Raw genomic sequence first — 25,108 nt, forward strand, 5'->3', positions numbered from 1 at the left:
TCGATGTCACATTGTAGATGAGCACATGGGACGGGAGATATTGTTGGGGCCATCTTTAGAAACTATAATTTGCCACACAGGGTTAGTTTGTAAAAATAAAATGTGTGAAGTCATTGACTTCAAAGGAAGGTATAGACAGATGTTACCAGAACTTGTGGAGAAACAGACAAAGCAAAGAGGCAGAAATTGCAGAATGTTTACATTTTTGTACCCACAGAAGCAAAAGGATTCAAGAATACAGTTGGAGTTTAACCAAGTCAGGTTAAAATTTCAATAAAAGACTTCATTCAGCATTCTTCACTCCAGGTTGCCTTAGCAATGGCACCTCACCTCCTATTGTGATTCATTCATTCATTTCACACACTTTTAGTAAGTGCCTATAAGGAACTCTTAGAATATAGGCTTTAGTGTGTGTCAGTAAATAAATGCAACAAAAGTCCTACCCTCATGGAGAGTGTATTCTAATGAAGTAATGATATTAAAATAAATGACACTGCTTGCAAATTAAGTAAATGATAATTAGAGGCAGTGTCTCAGGTGGTCTAACTAGCCAGCTCCACTCTGGATGAAGTTCTGGCCCAGAGTTTTGCCAGGAGATTGTGCCACAGGCAAAACGATGAGGTCTTCAAAAAGGAATTTCATCTGTAAAAGAGTTAATCTGTCCTGTGAATTCAAGCGATAATCTCTTGGTTCTCCCATCGTAAATCATGTCGTTTCACGTTCAGTTTTGTGACACTTGTTTACTTGTTGGCATCACTGTCCAAAATAAAACTCTAGGAACCCCAATACTTCACCCCCACACCACACCCACAGCCTTTGTCATGTAACTTTAGAATCCCATAAAGACAGTTTATATTTCCTCATGTGATTTGCCAAGAGAATAAGGCATAAATGACTGTGCCAGATCCAAGCCTGGACTTTCAGAGGTTTTGCATGCTTTCGCTTGCCTGGCACCTCTGCCACTGCCATGCAAGCATGCTGGGGCTGCTCTGCTGGAGGATGAAATACATGTGGACCAGAGCTCAGTCACCCCAGTCTCCCCATTCAACAGCCAGCCCACTCCCAGGCACAGGAGCAAAACTAGCCAAGATCCCAGATAGATGAGCAATAAGTTTACTGCTACATGCCACTAAGATTTTGTGGTTGCTTGTTATGCAGCATTTTATCCTTGGGTGACAAAGAAGCGACACAACTGGGGAAAAAAAGGCAGAGCTCCTTCTCTCAGAGACTTGCTTACAGTCCAGGTCTCTGTCATTGCTGCCGGTGCTACTTCTGGGCTGGATTGTTTGGAAGGATAATCAGAAGCAGAAGTAACAAAGGGGCCTCTGGATTCATGACAGAGACTTGAGGTCCGGAGGAATGAAGTGGACTCGGGCTTCATTTCTTCTTGGGAAGGCTTAATTTTATGACTCCTTATTGTCTAAGGGAAACCCTGGTGGCAGAATGGTTAAGTGCTACAGCTGCTAACCAAAAGGTAGGCAGTTCAAATCTACCAGGCATCCTTGGAAATTCTATGGGGCAGTTCTACTCTGTACCATAAGGTCACTATGAGTCAAAATTGACTCAGTGGCAACAGGTTTACTGTCTAAGAGGACAGAAATTACTCCAAATGCCTACTTTGATTGAGGGATGAGGAGAGAAGCCTTAAGGGAAAAAGAAATACGCCAGCTGCTCACTTGATGCCCTTCCTTCCATTAATCCATCAAGCCCCTTGCCTAAAAGTGGACTTAGCTTTTTATTAAATTAACAATAAACTTGATTTGGCAGTGTTATAGAAGGAAGGTGGCCGTACCATCCTTGAACTTATGTGGATGTGTCAGTCCTGGCAATCATCTTGGCAAACTGAGTTCCTTTCCCAGAATGTGTCAAGCAAGGACAGAGGGTCAGACTAATTAATCCCTGCTTCCTAATCTGTAAAAATGAACACTTTTCAGAAAATAAAATACCTCCAAACAAAATAAGTGGAGTAGTTGCTGTCCCCTGCCCTCCACCCTCCCCCCCAGTGTCAGAAACTCTTCCATGAATGACTTATTCTTTTGTGTCTTGTACAGTCCCTACCAAAATGCAAATACCTCTTCAGCCTTCACTGGTCAACACTTTGGAAAAGAATTATTTTAAAACAGCTGAGCACAGGAAAGGCAACTGGTTTTTGTAATTGTTCATTTTCTGTCTCTTCCACTGGACTGTAAGCTCCGAGAGATCTAGAACTATGTCTATTTTGTTCATCCATCAATTGCCAGGGTCCAGCACATATAGGACACCCTCAATAATGACCAGGGAAGAAAAGCAGGAGGCAATAAATCTGGGAAGGAAGGGATGGATGGAGGGAGGGAGGAAAAGAGGAAGTTTAGGATGCAGGAAGTGTTCGAAAAGCTTGATTAAATTCTCATACAGAGTTTACCCTGACGGTAACTAGTCAATGACCTCAAGATATTTATTGGGCTCTTATCCTATAGGGTGGCTATGAGTCGGAATCGACTTGACGGCAATGCATTTTTTTTTAACTATGCATAGGAGACCCTGGTGGCTTAGTGGTTAAGTGCTATGGCTGCTAACCTAAAGGTCGGCAGTTCAAATCCACCAGGCACTCCTTGGAAACTCTATGGGGCAGTTCTACTCTGTCCTATAGCGTTGCTATGAGTCAGAATCAACTCAAAGGCAACAGAGTTACTATGCATATGTAGGGGGTGGAGTTGTAGAGTAGGAGAAAGAGGACCCTCCACTCCCTTGTGGTACTTTGTGTTTTAAATTCTGTATGCTCCAAGAAAATCAATGCCACAACCAAAGCCAAGAAAATGTTTCCATATAGGGCACTTCACTGTTTTAATCAATGCATGAAGCGGTATGTATTCAAACCCCTCAGCCTTGGGGATTGAAACATTCAGAATAAGAACTCCAAAGTGACCAAAGGTAATAAACTTCGGGGGAGGGCACCCAGTTTTCTTCTGCTACTCTAGCCTAGTTCAGGGGTTTCTCAAACTTTAACGTGTATAATCACATGGAGATCTTGTTAAATATACAAATTTTGATTCAGTAGGTCTGGGGTGAAGCATTTTAACAAACGACGCGCAAAGACTCAGAATTGCAGTAAATGGGGCACTGAAAAGGAGAGGGTGAAAGACAGGCAAAAGCTGGAGATAGACCTCAAGAGACTGAAGAAATGACAACCTCAGACAAAGATAAGCCAAAGGAAATGAAGAGGAACAGCAAGTGGAGGTGATGTTGATGCTGCCAACGGAGGACCACACTTTGAGTATACAAGGGACTCGAGGTGGTCACCTCCACTTCCAGGTGTGTGTGTGCCCAGCTTCAACCTTTCAGCTCTGTGTCCACCGCGTCCCCGGCCTTCAGCCGTGAGGGGAGGAGCTGGGGGCGGAGCGGGAGGAGTGGCGCGGGCTCCGCGTGGGTCCTGCCAGAGATCACCTCGGCCCCTTGGAGAGGCGGCCAAGCTGCGGCGGAGCGGGAGGGAGCAGGTTCGGTGAGGGCGCGGCCTCCGGGAGGGGGGCACACGACGCGCATCCCCCACGCTCACCCGGGCCATTCGGGAGCCTCGCGACAACCGGTGCCCCACTTGTCTATCTGCTCCGTGCGTCCTCCTCGCGCCCGCCTCCTCTTGTCACCTCGCGTCTCACCCTCCTCGCTTCATCCTCGCCGCATCCACCACCAGCCGAGCGCCTCAGAGAGCGGGAGGTGGTGCGCCGGGCTGCAGGGCGCGCCCTCAAGCCCGCGCGGTCCCCGACTCGGCGTTGAGGGGCACGGGCGGCAGCATGGACACCAAGCGCTGCTTTGCCAACCGCTTCGATGACTACCAGGGCAGCCTGCTGGCCGGCCAGTGTGAGGAAGCGGTGGCGCCCTTGGTCACCGCCACCATCGAACGCATTCTCCAGGAGCTGCCCCCGCTCGGGGGTGCCGCCGAGGCCCGGGGGGCGGCAACTGGGGCCAGCGGCTGCCAGGGGGGACTGTACGGCGGCGTGGCTGGGGTAGCCTACATGCTCTACCACGTCTCGCAGAGTCCGCTCTTCGCCGCTGCCCGGGAGCGCTACCTGCGCACAGCCAAGCGCCTCATCGACGCGTGCTTCCGAGCGGAGGAGTGGGGTGAGCCGGACGCCGATACCCGCGCCGCCTTTCTGCTCGGGGGCGCGGGTGTGTATGCTGTGGCAACGCTCGTGTACCACGCCCTGGGTCGGTCTGACTACGTGCAGCCACTCGGCAAATTCCGGGCTCTGTGTGCCGTCTGCGCGCCAGTCTCCTTCCTGGAGTGTGGCTCCGACGAGCTGTTCGTGGGCCGCGCTGGCTACCTGTGCGCCGCGCTAGTGCTCAAGCAGAAACTCGCCCAGGAGGTAAGAGTCAGTTCAGGCCTCGGGAGTGCGCTGGCTGCCTGCCAGGCCCTGCCCGTCTGCCCCTCCTGGGACTCCCTGGCTCCCGGGAGCGCCACCCCTTGCTGTTCCTCTCCATCTCTCTTTGTTAATCTTTGTCTGGCGCTGTCATTTCTTCGATCTCTTGAGGTCTATCTCCTGCTTTTGTCCGTTTTTTCCCCTCTTTTCAGTGTCTTATTTATTGGGATTCTGAGTCTTTACGCTTTGTTCCTGTTGTACGCTGAACGTGGCTTCTCCCCAGATGCCTCTTTGCCCAATAGCTTTCTGGAGGCTAATAGCCTGGCCCTTTCAAGTGAGGTAAAAACCTCAGAAAACGAAGGGATTTCCCTTCCTTTGACCCTGTCAAAAGCCGAAGTAGCCTTGCATGTTAAACCAAACCAACCAAACCAAACTCAACTCATTGCAGTCAAGTCGATTCCGACTCATAGCGACCCTATAGGGCAGAGTAGAACTGCCCCATAAGGTTTCCAAAGCTGTAACCTTTACGGAAGCAGACTGCCACATACATCTCTCTCCCTTGGAGTGGCTGGTGGGTTCGAACAGCCGATCCTTCATTTAGTAGTCGAGCGCCTAACCACTGCTCCACCAGGGCTCCCCTCACATGTTAGAGTATTAAAAAAATAATGAAACTTTTGGGAACTGGTTATGCTACCCTTGTTTCCATGCCCTGATGTGGTGGTAAGTTGCTTCTGCAACCCTCTAGAATAATTGCCCAGCTGTAGGTCTGATGTGCTTACTACCGAGTTCATCTCATGGCTCTTATTAAATGCACGTCTGACGGGGATGTTCCCCTTTTTAGTATATAAATGTAGACTTAAGAAAGACAGGCATAAAGAATTGTACCCCATTGTGGTAGAATGGAGCCCTGGTGACGCAGTGATTAAGAGATCGGCTGCTTACCAAAAGGTCGGTAGTTTGAATCCACCAGCTGCTCCTTGGAAACCCTATGGGGGCAGTACTACTCTGTCCTGTAGGGTCTCTATGAGTTGGAATTGACTCTCCTGCAACGGGTTTTTTTGTTTGTTTGTTTTTGTTTTTTTTAACGGATTTATTGGTAGAATGTACACTTTTTATTTTAGCATGGTTAGTTATGATTATGAAGACCACTGCTTTCTTGGCAGGGCAGCTTCTCTTGATGAATGGCTTACCAGTGGCTTCTTGAAGTGAACTGGATTCCCCAACAATACATATGTATTTTTTCCTTTTTCCTGCATTCACTTTTAATGCAGCTTTTGGATACCAGGTGAGAATGTGCCAGTTCCTATGGAATGGGGGTAGGATCCTCAAAAGGATCGTAGTAAGAGGCACTTTCATTCAGAACCTACTGGAGCCAAACATTGTTCTAGGGAGGAAGTGACACATTTAACTTGGCTTTATTTGGGTGAGAGAGGCGTTTGAAGAAAAATCTAAGGTACACAGAGTATTTTAAAAGTGTAATTAACTTAGATAACCTCTATAGAGGCAGACTTGTTATTTTCTTGATTTTCAAGAGGTGACATTGATTCAAGTGAGAAAAAAAAAAGAATACTAAAGAATGTGCACTGTGCCAGCAGAGCAGCAAAGGTCTGTGTGACAAAGTTGTCTTGAAATAGTTCACTCTGCCTCTGAGTCACTGTTATCTGCTAGCAGTTTCCCAAGGGTCCTTCCAGTTGTAGAAAACTGGTTAGGCCACAGAGTGATTTACATATCATTTGCATTGTATTTGCAGTCTGGCAATAGGCAATTTTCAAATTCGTTTCCCCACCCCCCACCCTTGTTGTTTCCCTTAAGCTTGGTTCTTTCCCTTTTCATGCCTTTGGGCCTTTTCTCCAGAATGGGATGACAAAGAGAGGAAGACCCACCAGGTCAAACAGATGGACACAGCCCAGAAGGACGCCTTGCCCCAAAGCTGGTGGCCCAGGGCCTGTCTGCAAGGCTGATCTCCAAAGACATTTATTAAGACCTCCTTTCTGCCCTCCTGCCAAACGAGATCTGTTTGTCCTAATCAAGCCGAGGTGCTTTGGCCCCTGCTCCCAGGAGAGGCAGCAAGCTCAGAGGGTAAAAATCAGCTGTTAACTTGAGGAGTTCAGCCAGTCCCAGTGCCAGCCACAGCTGTGGCAGTCCAAGAAGTTCATGCTTGACAAGTGCAGGGCAGAGGCTGGAAGCCCCTGCAGAGTGACAAGTCTTATGTACCGTCCCCACTCCCAAGCCCTAGCCAGTTTATAGCTTTGCCCTCAGTAGATCATCCATAAACCTTGATTTAATTGAATCACAAACTTGTGTTCTTTCTCTATAAATAATTTGTCATTATGCCCTGGGTTTCTTTCCCTCCAATGTCATTTATATTCACCTTCCTCTGGCAGTTACACCCTCGTCTAGATCCTTCCTACACTATTTGGCACATTTTTGGCACTTAATAAATAGCTGAATGAATAAAACACCGTATACTGGGATCCGTGCACTCTGAGCTGAATTTTCCCATTCAAGCCATCCCATCTACCTCTAAGAAGCCAATCTTTTTTAAAAAAACACTTCATTGTGCCATTTCTCTGCTCAACATCCTGCAATGGCTCCCTATTACCTTCCCTTCAAGGGCTTCCCATCTCAGAATTAAAGCTAAGGTCTTTAAAATGGCTGACAGGGCCCCACATGATCAGATCCTCAGCCTACTACACTTCTTGCTCGCTCCACTTCAGCCACACCGGCCGTCTTGCTATTTAGGCATTCTCCTATCTCAGGGTGTTTTTGCTCGCTGTTTCCTCTGCTTGGGATGCTCTTCCCCTAGATGGTTTCTTCATACCAAGTGCCCTCACCTTGGTCAGGTTGTCATCTTCTCAGTGAGGCCTTTCCTGCCCACCCTATTTAAAATTGCAACTCTGCCCCCAGGATTTTTCTCCTTTCCAGTTTTGTTTTACTTATTTATTTTGTTTATGTCTGTCTCCCCCAATTATAATGTAAGTTCCATAAGAGTAATTTTTTTTTTCATTACTCTATCCCCGGTGTCAAGGTATTGCCTGGCCCATGTTTAGGTACTCAGGTTTTTTGGGGGGGAAGACAGGACATTGTTGCCAATATTGTCTATTCAATGGCTTGTTTCATCCCGCGTTTTTAATGGTACCCAATTTATCAGTCTTTTGTTTTACGGTGGTGGTGTTTGCATCATGTTTACAAGATCCTTTTCCACTTCTAAGGTCTCAGTAAATATTTGTTGGACACATGAGTGAATTCTAGTTTCTTACAAATTTTTCCTGATTAAGCTGAACCACTAGACAAGTAAGTACATCTTAAACTTTAATGTGCGTAGAAATCACCTGGGGATTTTGTTTTTAAAATGCAGATTCTGATTCAGGAGATCTGGGGTAAAACCTGAGATCCTGCATTTCTAACAAGCTCCCAGGTGATGCTGCTGCTGGTCAATGGAAGATGCTTTGAGTAGCAAGGCAATACAACCCCATGTCTATTAAGATATGCTATAAGTCACCATACTATGAAGATTGATATATTTATTTATAAGGCTGTAGTTTAGAATGATGGTTATTGTATCCAGCCATGCTTTCGTTATAAGGGCACACAAGAGCAATTTCTCTCAAGACTTAGGGCAAGAATACTTGTGTTCTTCCTGGTGAGTGATTAAAAAAATCTTCCGAATGTGTCACATTACTGTGTTTCCCACTCTGCTTTGGCTACTAGGAAGTTTATAGGGCTAACTTATGGCTTAGTTTATCCCTTTTCTGGATTTTCTTCCTTCCGATTGATTTTAGTGATTGTATTTATGTTTGTAAGATTCAGGGGTGAAAAAAATATTCTGCGTATGTAGAGAGTGACAAACAGAGACAGAGAGAATCACTGTGTCCAGGTACTGTGTGTGTGTATGAAAAAAAGTTTATGTGTATGTAGAGAGAGACAAATGGAAGCACAAAGAAAGACTGTGTCCAGGTAGTGTGTGTGTGTGTGTGTGTGTATGTATGAAAAAATATGTGTGTGCACTCAGGGAGAGACAGAATCACTCTATCCAGCCAGTGTGTGTTCGTGTATGAAAAAAAAAATATGTGCATGTATGTAGAGAGACAAAGACAAAATTAACCACTCTATCTAGGGAATATTTTCATTTAACTTGATCCTCCTGGATATAGCCAAAAAAAAAAGCAGCTTCAAGGATTTGTTAGGCAGATATCTTTGAACAATGGGGCACTAAAATCTCAAGAAATCACACTGTAAGAACTTGTTTTTGACCTATTGTGCTAAATTATTTAAATAAGGTTCATGAAATATAGATGTGATTTTATTTTTCCAGCCAAGATCACAGACCCTCTGAATTCTATCCACAGACCCCTCTCAAGGGACCTCAGATTGAGAACCCCTGGATTAGGAGGTTTGTAAAACTCCAAGCAAGCAATGATGGTAGCTTGGACTTTGGTGGTCATAGTGGAGACAAAGACAAGGGGACAGAGTCAAGTTCTATTTTGGAGGTAGAACTGGGCTTGGTGATGGATTGAATGTGGGGCTGAGGGAAAGTGAAGAATCAACGATAGCTCCAAGGTTTGTAACTTCATCTCCTGGATGGACAGTGATGCTTTTTACTAAGATGAGAAAGACTTGCGGGGGGGTGGGGGTGGGTAGGATGGGACTGGTTTGGAAGTTGCTATGACAACTAACCCAAGATAAAGTCCCTGTCATAGAGCTTGGCATGCAGTAGCTGCTGAATGAAATCAATGTTAGCCTTTTTTGCTTCTAGTAACAGAAAACCAAAGGTGATTCTGAATATCAGATAGAAAATGGTACCCAGTATAAGGTATAAACCCTGGTGGCGTAGTGGTTAAGTGCTATGGCTGCTAACCAAAGGGTCAGCAGTTCGAATCTGCCAGGTGCTCCTTGGAAACTCTATGGGGCATTTCTACTCTGTCCTATAGAGTCGCTATGAGTCGGAATCAACTCAACGGCACTGGGTTTGGTTTGGTTTATCTTCTTGCCATGATTTAAAACTATTACCAGTTGCCATCAAGTCAGTTCCAACTCATGGTGACCACATATGTGTCAGAGTAGAACTGTGCTCCATAGGGTTTTTAATGGCTGATTTTTCAGAAGTCGATTGTCAGGCCTTTCTTCCGAGGCACCTCTTGGTGAACTCGAATGGCCAACCTTTCAGTTAGCAGCTGAGCTCTTAACCGTTTGTGCTACCCAAGGTTGTTAATTGGATCCTGAGCACATTCCTAAGGCAGGTGATTGGCAGCTATCAGCGAGGATGCTTTTGAACTGCAAATAACAGAATGTCTGAGAAAAACTGATCTAAATAGCGGGATCATTTATTACCTCACTTAACAAGGATTCTAGAGCTAGGTCAGTCCAGGATCTGTTCAACAACTCAGGAGAGTCATCAAGAGCCCGAGCCTTTTCCAGTCTTTTTCTCCGCCCTTCTCGGTGTATGAATCACATCACCCTTTAAGCTTGCAAGATGGCTGCTGCCATTTCAAGCATCATGTTCTCGTATAGCCCAAGTAGAAAGGAAGGGTCTAAGGCTTTTTCCTGTGTCTCTTTTTATCATGTAGTACATTCTATCCTAGAATACTTTTCCTTCTGATGCATTCGTTGCCCCAGCACTTAGTCACTGGCAACTGCTATTTTCAGGGGAGGCTGGGAAGGCTAGTGTTTTTTATTTCTAACCTCTATCATTGGACCCAACTTCTGACAAGAAAGAAGGGAGAGGTTGAATGGTTACCAAAATATGTGCCCTTTGGCATCCCTTGGCAAGGTCTGTTTCATGACCTTCCACCTCTTTTATCTGTTCCCATTTCCTCCTCTCAGTGTTTCTCTCCTCTTTTTGAAGTCACTGCTATGACCCATAAGGAGCTTTGATGGTGCAATATTTAAGCACTTGGCTGCTAACTGAAAGGTCTGTGGTTCAAACTCACCAGCCACTCTGCGGAGGAAAGATGTGGCAGTCTGATTCCATAAAGATTTATAGCCTTGGAAACTCTATGGGGCAGCTCTACTCTGCCCTGTAAATCAACTGAACAACGACGGGTTCTCCATGGTACCTGTAAGCTGTTTTGTTTTTGCTGTCAGCTGTCAATTAAATACAAGCTAAGAAATTAACTGTTAATTAACGTATAAACTAGTAAAAATTTTGAGAGTATTTTATGGCAGCAACTGTTTGCATCTTTTCCTAGTTTTTCTTTAAAAAATTACTACTGTCATCATAATAACAAGGTAAAATAAAACAAAGGATGCAGAAAGATATAAAACAAAATGAGTCCTCTTCTTCAAATGTGTTTGTTATTAACCTTTTCTTTTTCCTTTTAGAAATGTTCTATTTCATTAAATGAAGTATCTATGTTTTTATCCATTTACACAAACGATCATATTGTACATACTGTGCTGCAGCTTTCTCTCTTGTTTAATGTACCTCCGGGCATCTTTCCACATCACTGCATAAAGAGCTGTCTCATTTTCTACACTATTTCCATTTCCATTTAATGGCTATACTCTACTTTAAGCCTCACTGATGGACATTTGGGTTGATTCAAGCTTTTGTTTTTCTATCACAAGCAGTGCTATAAAGAATACACATACATATACATATAATACATTTATATACATATACATATGTATACAGGTGCTCCTTGGAAACTCTATGGGGCAGTTCTCTGTCCTATAGGGTCGCTATGAGTCAGAATCGACTCGACGGCACTGGGCTGGGACATGTAATATGTATGTGGAGTCCGTGGGTGGCATAAACAGTTAAGTGCTCAACTACTAGCTGAAAGGTTGGCAGTTTGAAGCCACCCAGAGACACCTTGGAAGAAAAGCCTAGAGATCTGCTTCCAAAAGTTTACGGCCTTGAAAACCCTATGGAGCAGTTCTACTCTGCACATATGAGCCCCATGAGTCGGAATCCACTGGTAACTAGTTACCAATCAGTTGGTCACTAGCAACACTATGTATGCACATACATACATATACACATACATATGTCTTTCTATTTGTATCTTTGCCTACTTTTGCAAATACATACATATATATGTATATATATATATACTGTACATAGGATAAAATTAAAAAAAATACAATTTTGGGGTCGAAGTTTACAGGGTTTTTTTTTTTCCCCCTTGATAGAGATTATCAAATTGCTTCCCAAGGTTACATCAATTTCCATTCCTTCCACTAGAGTTTGAGTGTGCCTGTGTTCTTCAATACTTATCAACACTGGGTTTCATAAGACTTTAATATATACCAAGCTGATGGGTAGAAAATGAGGATGGGTGGTTGCCCTTTATCTTTCTGTTCAGTACTCACTGAATAAAATGCACATACAGATTTCACTCAGTCTTGGATTTGTGCCATCCCTGATATTAGCAGGTATGTATTGTCCACTGCCTACGTAAACTCTGAAGTTTGGCTTGAAATGACAGCAGGGCTTGGGAAGCTTGGTTTTTGTCAGCCTGGTTCAGTTCCTAATTGCCTGATTATAGACCTGCTAGGGAGCAGGGCACTTCTGTGGGCTACAGGTTGCATCCTTTGTTACTCATGACCCAGGACCCTGTGATTGCTAAAAGGATGTGGTAAGAGGTAACTGTGGATAATTATGGATAACATTGTGAAGAATGGGAATTCCAGAACACTTAATTGTGCTCACGCGGAACCTGTACATACACCAAGAGGCAGTCATTCAAACAGAACCAGGAGATACTGTGTGGTTTCAAGTCAGGAAAGGGGTGTGTCAGGGTTGTGTCCTTTCACCATACTTTTTCAAACTGTATGCTGAACAAATAATCTGGGAAGCCAAACTATACAAAGAAGAAGTGACAACAAGACTGGAGGAAAACTCATTTACAACCTGTGATTTGCAGATGAAACAACCTTGCTTGCTGGAGAAGAGGACTTGAAGTACTTACTGATGAAGATCAAAGAGTACACCCTTCAGTATGGATTACACTTCAACATAAAGAAAACAAAAATCCTCTCAACTTGGAAAGATTTAGCAGAGTAGTAGGATATAAGATCAAAATACAAAAATCACTTGGATTCCTATACACAAAGAGAACTTTAAAAAAGGAAATTAGGCAAACAATACCATTTATAATAGCCCCTAAAAAGATACAATACTTAGGAACAAATCTAAACAGGGACGTAAAAGACCTATACAAACAAAACTACAAAACACTATTGTAAGAAACCGAAAGAGATATACATAAATGGAAAAACATACCATGCTTATGGATAGGAAGACTCAGCATTGTGAAAATGTTAATACTACCCAAAACAATCTACAGATACACTGTAATCCCGATTCAAATACCTGCAGCATTCTTTAACAAGATGAAAAAACTAATCACCAACTTTATATTGAAAAGAAAGAGGTCCCAAATAAGCAAGGCATTGTTGAAAAAAGACAAAATAGGAGGCCTCACACTAACTGATCTCAGAGCCTACTATACAGCCCTGGTAGACAAAACAGCCTGGTTCTGGTACAATGAAAGATTCATAGACAAAGAGAACAGAATTGAGAACCCAGATGTAAATCCATCCACCTATGGTCAGATGATCTTTAACAAAGGACCAAAGTCCATTAAATGGGGAAAAGACAGTCTTTTTAACAAATGGTGCTAGCAGAACTGAATGTCCATCTGTAGAAAAAAGAAACAGGATCCATACCTCACATTGGACACAAAAACTAACCCAAAATGAATCAAAGACCTAAGTATAAAACCTAAAATGATAAAGATCATGGAATAAAAAATAGGGACAATGCTAGGGGCCCTAACACACGGCATAAATATAATACAAACCATAACAGCACACAAACACTAAAAGATAAACTAGATAACTGAGAGCTCCTAAAAATTAAATACTTATGCTCGTTGAAAGACTTCACCAAGAGAGTAAAAAGAGAACCTACGGACTGAGAAAAAGTTTTTGGCTACGACATGTCTGACAAGGGTCTACTCTCTAAAATCTATAGAATACTTCAACACCTCAACAACAAAAAGACAAATAATGCAGTTAAAAAGTGGGCAAAGGATATGAACAAACACTTCACCAAAGAAGACATTCAGTTGACTAACAGACACATGAAGAAATGCTTGCAGTCATTAGCCATTAGAGAAATGCAAATCAAAACTACAATGAAATACCATCTCACCCTGACATTATTGGCACTACTCAAAAAAAAAAAAGGCAGAAAATAATAAATGTTGGTGAGGTTGCAGGGAGATTGGAACTCTTATGCACTGCTAGTGGGAGTGTAAAATGGTACAACCACTATGGAAAGCATATGCAATCTCCTTAAAAGGCTAGAAATAGAAATACCATATGATCCAGCAATCCCACTCCTAGGAATATAAAAAACCAAAAAAACACCCCACTATATATCCTAGAGAAATAAGAGCCATCACACAAATAAAGATATGCACACCCATGTTCATTGAAGCATTATACACAAAAGCAAAAAAGATGGAAACAACCTAAGTGCTCATCAACAGATGAATGGATAAACAAATTATGGTACATGCATACAACAGAATACTATGCAATTATAACAATGCTGAATCCGTGAAACATCTCACAACATGAATGAATCTGGGAGCATTATGCTGAGTGAAATAAGTCAATCACAAAAAAACAAATATTGTATGAGACTGCTATTATAAAAACCCAAGAAAAGCTTTACACACAGGAAAAAAAATATTTGATGGTTATGAGGTAGGGGAGGGGTGGGGAGAGGAAATCACTAACTAGATAGTAGATAAGTTATCTTTGGTGAAGGGAACTACAACATACGGTATAGGGGAAGCCAGCACACCTTGACCAGGGCAAGGTCATAGAAGCTCGCTAGACACATCCAGACACTGACGGTCCGAGTTACTGGGGCTGAGGGCTGGGGACCACGGTCTTGAGGGATATCTAGGTCAGTTGGAATAACATAGTTCATAAAGAAAATGTTCTACATACTACTTTGACGAGTAGAATCTGGGATCTTAAAAGCTTACAAGCAGCCATCTAAGATACACCTATTGGTCCCATCCTGTCCAGAGCGAAGGAGAATGAAGAAAACCAAGGATACAAGGAAAATATTAGTTCAAAAGACTAATGGACCTCAAGAACCACAGCCTCCACCAACCTAGAAGAATTAGATGGTGCCCAGCTATCACCACGGACCACCCTGATAGGGGTCACAACAGAGGGTCCCAGGCAGAGTAGGAGAAAAATGTAGAATAAAATTCAAATTCACCAACATAAATAAATAAAGACTGGGCTTACTGGCCTGACAGAGAATAGAGGAACCCTTGCGACAATGGCCCCAGATACCCTGCTAACTCCGAACTGAAGCCACTCCAGAAGTCCACCTTTCAACCAAAGATTTGACAGGTCTATAAAACAAGCAATAACACACATGAGGAATGTGCTTCTTAGTTCAATCAAGTATATGAGACCAAATGGGGAAAACCTGTACAAAAGGAAAGAGAAGAAGGCAGGAAGGGATGGGAAAACTGGGCATATGGACACGGGGAACCCAGGGTGGAAAGGGAAATGAGAAAAGTGCTGACAGATTGCTGGGATTGCAACCAATGTCACAAATAAATTTTTGAACGAGAAACTAATTTTCGCTGGAAACTTTCACCTAAAGCACAATAAAATTTAAATTAAAAAAAAAAACTGAAGCATAGATAGGTTAATGACCTTGCCAAGGGTCAAGAGAGTTAATGATTTATGTAAAATATTTTGCCCATAAGGGACACTCAATAAATGGTAATATCATTATCATTAAAAATAATAAATTTCAACTGTACCCTTAAAAAAATCCTCACAACTGGACCAATAAGTAACATCATGATAAATGGAGAAAATACTGAAGTTATCAAGGATTTCATTTTACTTGGACCCATAATCAATGCCCATGGAAGCAATGCCACGAACTGCTAGGAGAATGAACAAATCTGGCCTGGAAAAAGTACAGCAGAATGCTCCTTAGAAGTGAAGATGATGAGACTTCATCTTACCGTACTTTGGACATGTTATCAGGAAGGACCAGTCCCTGGAGAAGGACATCATTCTTGGTAAAATAGATGATCATTGAAAAAGAGGAAGAACCTCAATGAGATGGATTGACACAGTGGCTGCAACAGTGGGTTCAAACATAGCAGTGATTGTGAGAATGTCACAGGACTGGGCAGTGTTTCATTCTGTTGTATATAGGATTGCTATGAGTGGAAACCAACTCGATGGCACCTAACAACAACAAGAGCTAACTCTGACTGATCACTTGTCATTAACTGTTGTTAGCACTATGTATGTACTGCATCACTTAATACTAACAGCAACCTTATGGTATAGGAGCAATTACCGTATCATAGCCAATGAGAAAACTGAGGCACAGAGAGTTTGAGGAGCTTGTTCAAGGTTATACAGCTAGTCAGTGACAGAGATGGGGTTCCATCTACTGACTGATGGTCAAGTCTGTGCTTTCAACTAGTGCTCCTCACACTTTTCAATGTGTATGAATCCCCTTGAGATCTTGTTAAAAAGCAGGTTTTGGTTCAGTGGTCCTGAAGTGGGGCCCAAGATTCTGCATTTCTAACAAGCTGCCAGGTGAATCAAATGCTGCTGGTCCATTGATTAGACTTCAGTACAGTTGAAAAAACTGCTATTTAGTTTTATGGAATTGTTTGTCAACAAATTTACTGATCCCCCAAACGTTACGATTTTCATCTTTCATCCTTTGACTGAAAATGACTTTTTCCAAAGATGCCAGAATTTCAACTTTCCAGTTCATAGTTTTATGCTGAAGGAAAGATTCCCCGATAACACATTGTCTTGAAGGTTTAACATCTGTTAAATAAATGAACGAATGTATGGATTTCTTTTTCCTAATAAATGTAACTTTCCACTGTATAATTAAGGTTTCTAGAATTTCCTTAAAGGCCCAAATAGACTATATTCTAGCAGTTTTTAAATTATTTCACTGTCATACAAGAAGGACATCTTACGACACCATTCCCATAAAAAAAATTCCCATATCAGATAGAAAACATGAGCTTGATGTGCATGGTACCACTCCCATTTTAGAATTCATTCAATTAATTTTACCTGTGTGACATAAAGTTGTGCTGTTCCTCCAACTCTAAATTAATTTACATTGGAAATGCTCAGATATTTTCCTTTTTGTTTTTTCTGGCACAATGGTTTAACAGATCTACTCAAAGTAATTCAGATATTCTTAGATATAATTCATTTTATACCTTTTCATCTATTCTATTAATATTCTCTTAATATACATTCCCAGGAGCCCTGGTGGCACAATGGTTAAGTGCTTGGCTGCTAACCAAGAGATCAAACCCACCAGTGGCTCCTCTGGAGAAAAGACCTGGCGATCTGCTGTCATAAAGATTACAGCCTTGAAAACCCCATAGGCCAGTTTCACTGTCCTGTAGAATTTCTGTGATTCGGAATTGACTTGACAGCATACAACACCAACAATATACATTCTACTAAAAACCAAACTTCTTATTTGTACTGTAATCATTTGAAGAAAGTATGGTTCATGATTTTCTTGTTACTGAATAAAGAAACTGGAAAAAAGTGTGGACAGTAAAGATTCTTTTAAATGTATTGAATTATTTATTTTGCCTTTAATGGAAAATCCCAGTGTTCTTAGAAGAAGGCTGTTTTACTGGCATTTTACTGTGTTTATTGACCTGTGAGTGTGGAAATGATAGATTGTATTAGTTTCTTACTAGCTTGGCTAATTTCCCTTCTGTTATTTAATTTAATGAATGATGTGTATAATGTGACTGGCTCCTACACAATACATGATGTGTTTCCTCCACGTGGCAGGGAGGTGCCTTAATATTCCCCGTGTGGTAATGGTCTCTTGGTAAATGGGCCAACAGCCCAAGATGTGTCAAAGTAAGTGTTTCTCTTCATGATTCAATTTTACAAACTTGGTCTCTGACCTACATTCATTAATTAACTACAACACTTTGGATGTTTGGTTTGTCTGATACAAGTGTGCTGTTCTTATGAATTACTTATATATATATAAAAATATGTACCGCTTATCTTTTCCTAATTATTTTCTTTATGGATTTAGTTACTAGGGAAGCCTACCAAGTTAACAGGCCCATTATTCTTGGGGTGCTAGTTACTTGGACAAACTGAATTTTCAAAAAAAAGTCATTTGACCCATTGTTTCAAGCTGAACAAAGAAGTGTTTTATGGGTAAGATCAGATTTCCCTTTCTGTAGAGCTTTAACCATTCAACAACCCAGACAAATAAATGACATTGGCATGTTGAAGTGTGAGTGTTGCTACCTGGGCCATAAAGAAGCTGTTTCCCCAGATGAGGAAAGTCTTACAGACTTCATGGGTGAGAACATCATCTAAATGAGAGGTGTTAAAACAAATGTTGGTCATAGCATTATGTGCAGTTAGCTGTTGCTGTGGCCATCTGCTGACTCCGTTGCTTTGTATGGAATGGATTCCCAGTGCTCAGTGGTGTGTTGAAATCTGGTGTCCATGGCAACCAAAGCTTCACCAGTCTCAAAGCAGGCACTGTGGGGATGAGTTGAATTTTACCCATACAATGATTTTCAGAGGGACCCACCTCCCTAACATATGTTATAGCTATCTAAGGCTAAAGAGGAGCTCAGTGGTTAAGAGCTCAGTTGCTAACCAAAATCCACCAGGCGCTCCTTGGAAACCCTATGGGGCAGTTCTACTCTGTCCTGCTGGGTCGCTGTGAGTCAGAATCGGCTGGTCCGCAACAGTTTTGTTTTTTTTTTTTTTAGGCTGAAGAGGATTCAGTGACCAGCCAGAAATGGAAGTATTGTCCACATGCCCATTTCAGTAAATAATCATCTTACTATTTTAAATGCTTTCCCCTTTCCTTGAGAAGCAAAAAAGAATTGCTCATGTATTACAAATTGAAACTGTTGAAATAGGTTGGATTCTCAACGAAGATATTAAAACCTGATGGTTAAGAGCGGAGCTTTGAGAGTCAGGTATCCCTGGGATTGTATCTTAGCTTCATCACAGTAGCTGGGTGACTCTGGGCAAGTAATTTAGCATCTCTGAGCCTTAATTTCCTCATCTACAAAATGCAGTACAAGCTGCACCCACCTCTTAGGGTTATTATGTTGCTATGAAGATCCACTGAGACTGTGCTTATAATGTGCTTAGAAGAGGGTCACCTAGGTGCAGAGTAATGACTCTGTATAACTCAGCCATAGTTTTACATTTTTCTTTTTTTTTATTGTGCTTTACGTGAAAGTTTACAATTCATGTCAGTTTCTCATACAAAAACTTAGACACACATTGTTATGTGACTCGTTTCTCTCTCTACAATGTGACAGCACACTCCTCCTCTCTACCCTGTATTTCCTGTGTCCATTCAACCAGCTCCTGTCTCCCTCTGCCTGCTCATCTCACCTCCAGACAGGAGCTGCCCACATAGTCTCAAGTGTCTACTTGAGCCAAGAAGCTCACTCCTCACCAGCATCATTTTCTATTCTATTGTCCTGTCCAATCCCTGTCTGAAGAGTTGGCCTTGGGGATGGTTCCTGTCTTGGGCTAACAGAAGGTTTGGGGACCATGACCACTGGGGTCCTTCTAGTCTCAGTCAGATCATTAAGTCAAGTCTTTTTACGAGAATTTGGGGTCTGCATCCCACTGCTCTCCTGCTCCCTCAGGGGTTCTCTGTTGTGTTGCCTGTCAGGGCAGTCATTGGTTGTAGCCAGGCACCATCTAGTTCTTCTGGTCTCAGGCTAATGTAGTCACTGGTTTATGTGGCCGTTTCTGTCTCTTGGGCTTGTAATTACCTTGTGTCCTTGGTGTTCTTAATTCTCCTTTGCGCCAGGTGAGTTGGGACCAACTGATGCATCTTAGATGGCCACTTGCCAGCTTTTAAGACCCCAGATGCCACTTACCAAAGTGGGATGCAGAATATTTTCTTGAAAAACTTTGTTATGCTAATTGACCTAGTTGTCCCCTGAAACCATGGTTCCCAGACCCCTGCCCCTGCTACTCTGTCCCTCAAAGTGTTTGGTTGTGTTCAGGAAACTTCTTAGCTTTTGGTTTAGTCCAGTTGTGCTGACTTCCCCTGTATTGTGTGTTGTCCTTCCCTTCACCTAAGATAATTCTTGTCTCCTATCTAGTTGAAAACCCTGGGTGGCATAGTGATTAAGAACTATGGCTGCTAACCAAAAGGTCGGCAGTACGAATCCACCAGGTGCTCTTTGGAACCTCTATGGGGCAGTTCTACTCTGTCCTATAGGGTTGCTATGAGTCCCAATCAACTCCACGGCGGGGAGTTTGGTTTTGGTTTTTGGGAATATCTAGTTAGTGAATACCCCTCTCCCTCCTTCCCCATCCTCATAACCATCAAAGAATGTTTTCTTCTGTGTTTAAACCTATTCTTGAGTTCTTATAATAGCGGTCTCATTCAATATTTGTCCTTCTGTGTTTCTTTTTTTAATGTCCCTCAGTATAATGCCTTCCAGATTCATCCATGTTATGAGATGTTTCACGGATTCATCGATGTTCTTTATCATTCTGTAGTACTCCGTTGTGTGAGTATATGATAATTTGTTTATCCATTCATTATCCATTCATCTGTTGATGGGCATCTAGGTTGTTTCCATCTTTTTGCTATTGTAAATAGTGCTGCAGTGAACATGGGTGTGCATATATCTATTCGTGTGAGGGCTCTTATTTCTCTAGGATGTGCTCCAAGGTGTGGGATTGCTGGACCGTATGATACTTCTATTTCTAGCTTTTTAAGGAAGTGCCAAATGGATTTCCAAAGTGGTTTTACCATTTTACATTCCCACCAGCAGTGTATAAGTGTTCCAGTCTCTCCACAACCTCTCCAACATTTATTACTTTGTGTTTTTTTTGGATTAACGCTAGGCTCGTTGGGGTGAGATGATATCTTATTGTAGTTTTGATTTGCGTTTCTCTAATGGCTAATGATTGTGAGCATTTCCTCATGTATCTGTTAGCTGTCTGAATGTCTTCTTTGGTGAAGTGCGTGTTCACATCCTTTGCCCACTTTTTAATTGGGTTATTTCTCTTTTTGTTGATGAGGTTTTACAGTATCTTATAGATTTTAGAGATTAGACGCTGATCGGATTTGTGGTAGCCAAAATTTTTTCCCAGTTTGTAGATTCCCTTTTTACTCTTTTGGTGAAGTCTTGTGACGAGCATAATTGTTTGATTTTTAGGAGCTCCCAGTTATCTAGTTTCTCTTCTGGTGTTTGTGATTTGTTAGTAATGTTTTGTATGCCGTTCATGCCATGTATTACGGCTCCTAGTGTTTTCCCTACTTTTTCTTCCACGATCTTTATCATTTTAGGTTTTTGATCCATTTTGAGTTAGTTTTTGTGCATGGTGTGAGGTATGGGTCTTGTTTCATTTTTCTGCAGATGGATAACCGGTTATCTCAGCACCGTTTGTTAAAGAGACTGTCATTTCCCGAATTAACGGACTTTGGGCCTTTGTCAAATATCAGCTGCTCATAAATGGATGAATTTACATCTGGATTCTCAATTCTGTTCCATTGGCCTATGTATCTGTTGTACCAGTACCAGGCTGTTTTGACTACTGTGGCGGTATAATAGGTTCTAAAATCAGGTAGTGTGAGGCCTCCGACTTTGTTCTTCTTTAGTAATGCTTTACTTTTCCGGGGCCTCTTCCTTTTCCATTTGAAGTTGGTGATTTGTTTCTCCATGTCATAGAAAATATTCCATTGGAATTTGAATCAGGATTGCATTGTATCTATAGATCGCTTTGAGTAGAATAGACATTTTCACAATGTTGAGTCTTCCTATCCATAAGCAAGGTATGTTTTTCCACTTATGTAGGTCTCTTTTGGTTTCTTGCAGTAGTGTCTTGTATTTTTCTTTGTATAGGTCTTTTACATCTCTGGTTAGATTTATTCCTACGTATTTTATCTTCTTGGGGGCTATTGTAAATGGTATTGAGTTGGTGTGTTTTACTATTGAGTATTAGTATCATTAATGTAAAGTGAGACTTGCTGGCTAAATAATATAAGTGTGCTTTTCGACGGTCAGCCAGTCTGTCAGCAGTCCCCATGGTTGTATTCAGAGCTGTTGTGTCCCTGATCACAGCAGCAATGCTTTCAGATTTTCACACAGAGGCCATAAAGGGCACAAGGGAAATAGCCATGACTCTGCCATGCAGGAGATTAAGCTGAGCTGTCCAGAAAGATATGTGTCAAAGTAAATTGAGTGGCTGGGCATTACCCCTGTAACACAAGCCTGTGTGTTACCCTCTGCACTTTACTTCCTTCAGGGAAAGGGCTTTTCTCTTTTTCAAATTGTTGGCTACTTGTGAACTTAATTAACCCAGGAATTGGCTTTTCTGTGTCTCTGCTTTGTACTCCTTGAAGTAAATCACCTGATTGACTTTAAATGACTGAATTGCTATGCAGATGTTGTTGGAAGGGTTGTTTCTTTCTCTGCCCCCCCCCCACATACTCGCGTTCCAAGTGGTGAATCCAAGGAGCTCTATCTTGCTCTTAATTTCTCTGCTCCTATCCAAACCCAAGTGTTTGTGTTTTTGGTTTTTAAAGATCATTTGCTTGATTGACACTCATTCAGATTTTGAGAAAACTTTCAATAGTTGTGACTCTGGCAAAGTGACAACTTCAAATGAGTTTTCCTCAGTAAATGTTCCAGAAGATGTACATTTGGTAGCTTGTTTCAGAGAAGGATTAATACAATTAAGGAGCCCTTCAAGTGTTTCTTCAGCTTCTGGGTCTGGGAATTTTTTTTTAATGTTAAAACACTTTCCCATTTGTATTTCAATACTATGTGATAAACACTCACTGTCGATTTTACAAATTTAAATCTACATTTTACTCTTTAGCTCCTATTTATATTCATTTATAACATAATGCTCTTAATATTTACAACTACACTACTCTAATAACAAAGTACAATTATAATTATGACTTCCCCTATTCCTAATCAGTGTGGTGTCCTGTATATTCGTTAGTTCTGCATAAGAACCTCGATACCACACTAACTGGGTCTAGGTCTTGGCTTTAGTCTCTGTGTGAGTCTGTTATTTGTATTTTTCTCTGATCTGTGGCCTTTGGCCAGTTGCTCTCAAACTTGAACACATCAGAATCCCCTGGAAGCCTTGTTAAAACACAGGTTTCGGGCCTCACCTCCACAGCTTGTGAGTCAGGAAGTCTAGGGTGGGGCCTGAGAATGTTCATATCTAACAAGTTCCCAGGTAGTGATGATAATGATGAGGGTCTAGGGACTATAAGGGGTTTAAGAATTGCTGCCTTAGGCTATACCCTTAACCTTGGCCAAGCATCTCTGAAATGTGGGAATGAGGTGAGGGCATGTGGAGGTAGTATGACAAAATTATCATCTCTACCAGGAAATAATCCAAAGGATAGGACTTACTATGTGTCAGGCATGTAATAAGCACGCTACCTCCATTTTGCAGGTGAGAGAAGTGTGACTTAGAGAGGTTCAGTAACTTGCCTGCTATTACATAGATGGTAAAGGAGTTGAACCCACATTTGTCTGACTACAGAGTTTTTTAATGTAACTTCTATAGATTTAAATCGAGTACTCTACATGTTTTATGCTAAAGTACATACTGCCAAGAGGAGAGTGAGCTTGTATTCTCAAGGCGTTTGTAATAGCCTGAATTCAACCTTATCAAGCTCAAGATGTTTGTGAAATCTTACTTAAACTTGAATGAAAATGACAGGAAAGGGAAGTAGTCCATATTTGTCCCAAACTTTAAGAAGCCTGTGAGTCTCAACTTCCTGGAACACTAAAAAGGGTTAGTATTTGGAAGTTCCAAATACCCCTGGTGGCAGAGAGTGTGGATCAGGACTGAGAATAGAAATTGCAAGTTTGATAAAGAGTGCTAAGACTCCCGTATTTTTTCCCCAAATCCAGTCATTCTGATGGTGGCCTTAGTCCAGGTTCTTCAAAAGCTGACCCTGAGATGGGAATTCATGTGTGATTTTTTTAAGGAACTGCTTCTGGGAGAAACCAATAAGGGAGTGGGGGAAGCAGCAAAGGAGAAGAAGCCAAGCAAGGGTGCAATTTTAGGCAAAGCCCCACCTCTGTCTCATCCTGTGTGGGAGGTCTGGAGTGTAAATTACATCTCAGAGTTTGTTCTGACCAGAGACATACTCTTGCACCGGTAATTAGCTACAGCTGGGATAAGTTGTAAATTGTAGTTACTTCCAGCTCTGTTGGTACTTCTAGCTCTCTTGGCATGCTGCCTAAGTGGCTCTAGTACCCCAAAAGTAGGCCTCTGAAGAGGGCTTCAGGTTGAGAGTTGTTAGAAGCATAGCATGTAGGGGGATGGATTCCTGGAACCAATAAGGAGCATCTAAGGGGATTTTTTTAAGGGGATTTGGTGGGCAGAGATGAGGTACCTCACCAAAAATAGCAGGATTACTACAGGGAAGCTTACATGCTGAATGGTGAAACCCACCCCGTACCGCACCCCCGGCATTTTCCTCAACTCACTCCAAAACACTGGCAGCCATACTCACTTACAAAGCAGGAGATTGAAGGAGGATCATTGGTTGTCATTAGACTCAAGAGGGAGGAAAAAACAAAAACAGAGATAGTGGCATTTGGAGGGGTACCCTCTGCAATGAAAAAGCAGTTATACTGCCTTGTGACCCTACAGCAAATCCCACCAACTGGCAAGCCTCCTCTCACACTCAGTTTCCAGTAAGCTTTTTAGGGTGACTCTTAAATAAGAATTGTCATCAAAAGACATTTAAGGAAAGCATTTGATGTGACAGGCAGTGATCAGAACAAAATAAACAAATAGGGAAATGGAACTTCGAAGAAAAAGATAATACTGGAATCAGTATTCCCAAATGCCCAAATCTACAATTAATCTTGTCAGAGAGGAAAACAATTAAGTGTATGAAATAAAAGCAGAGTATAGTTTAAAGGAACCTTCGGAAAACAGAAAAGAGCTTGTAGAAATTAAAAATACAACAGCAGAAATAGAAAAAAATTAATAAAAGAATTAGAATATTAAATTGAGGATATGTCCCTGAAAGTTCAACCAAAAGAAAATGAGATTGATAAAAAGAGAAAAGACTAAAATAATTAAAGGAAGCCCAACTTCTGTCTAGTACTCAGAGTCCCAATAAAAGAGAACAAAGTAAATAAACGGGAAAATTATGAAGAATATTTTTCACAAGTGAAAGACGAATTACCAGATTTAAGGGTCCTACCATCATGTTTAGGAATCCCTGCATGGTGCAAACAGTTAAGCATTTGGCTACTAAGTGAAAGGTTGGTGGTTTGATCCAAAAGATGATAGGTATTGAAAACCCTATAAAACACATTTCTACTCTGAAACATGTGGGGTTGCCATGAGTCAGAAACAACTCGATGGCAACTGTTTTTTTTTTTTTTAAACCATCAAACTGGATGGAAAAAGAATAAAGAAGAGATTTTAAAAGATTCAGGGAAGGGGGTGGGAGGATATACAACATGTCCCACACAGGTTAACACTGAACTTTTCATAGCAGCTTAGGATGCTACAAAACAATGGATCAAGCCCTTCAAAATTTACAGAGAAAATTATTTCTCAGCTGGAATTTGATGGCAGCCAAAATTATCAATCAAGTTAGAGAGCATAGAAATTATCTTGAGATATGCAAGATAATTTAATATCAATTATCTTTAGATATTAAAACTTCTTTTGGTATATTTAAAGAGGGAATTAACCAA

The 25,108-nt window shown here is 41.7% G+C and overlaps 1 protein-coding gene across 1 annotated transcript in view; it reads left to right on the forward strand.

Moving 5' to 3' along the window:
* Positions 1-3,767: 3,767 nt before the first annotated feature.
* LANCL3 (LanC like family member 3) overlaps positions 3,768-25,108 on the forward strand; it is a 128,696-nt gene continuing 107,355 nt past the window's right edge. The window contains exon 1 of the mRNA XM_003422163.3: positions 3,768-4,340. Within this exon, the coding sequence (XP_003422211.1) occupies positions 3,768-4,340 (573 nt within the window). The remainder of the gene's footprint in view (positions 4,341-25,108) is intronic.

This window comes from Loxodonta africana, chromosome X (genome assembly GCF_030014295.1).
Source record: "Loxodonta africana isolate mLoxAfr1 chromosome X, mLoxAfr1.hap2, whole genome shotgun sequence".
NCBI lineage: Eukaryota > Metazoa > Chordata > Mammalia > Proboscidea > Elephantidae > Loxodonta > Loxodonta africana.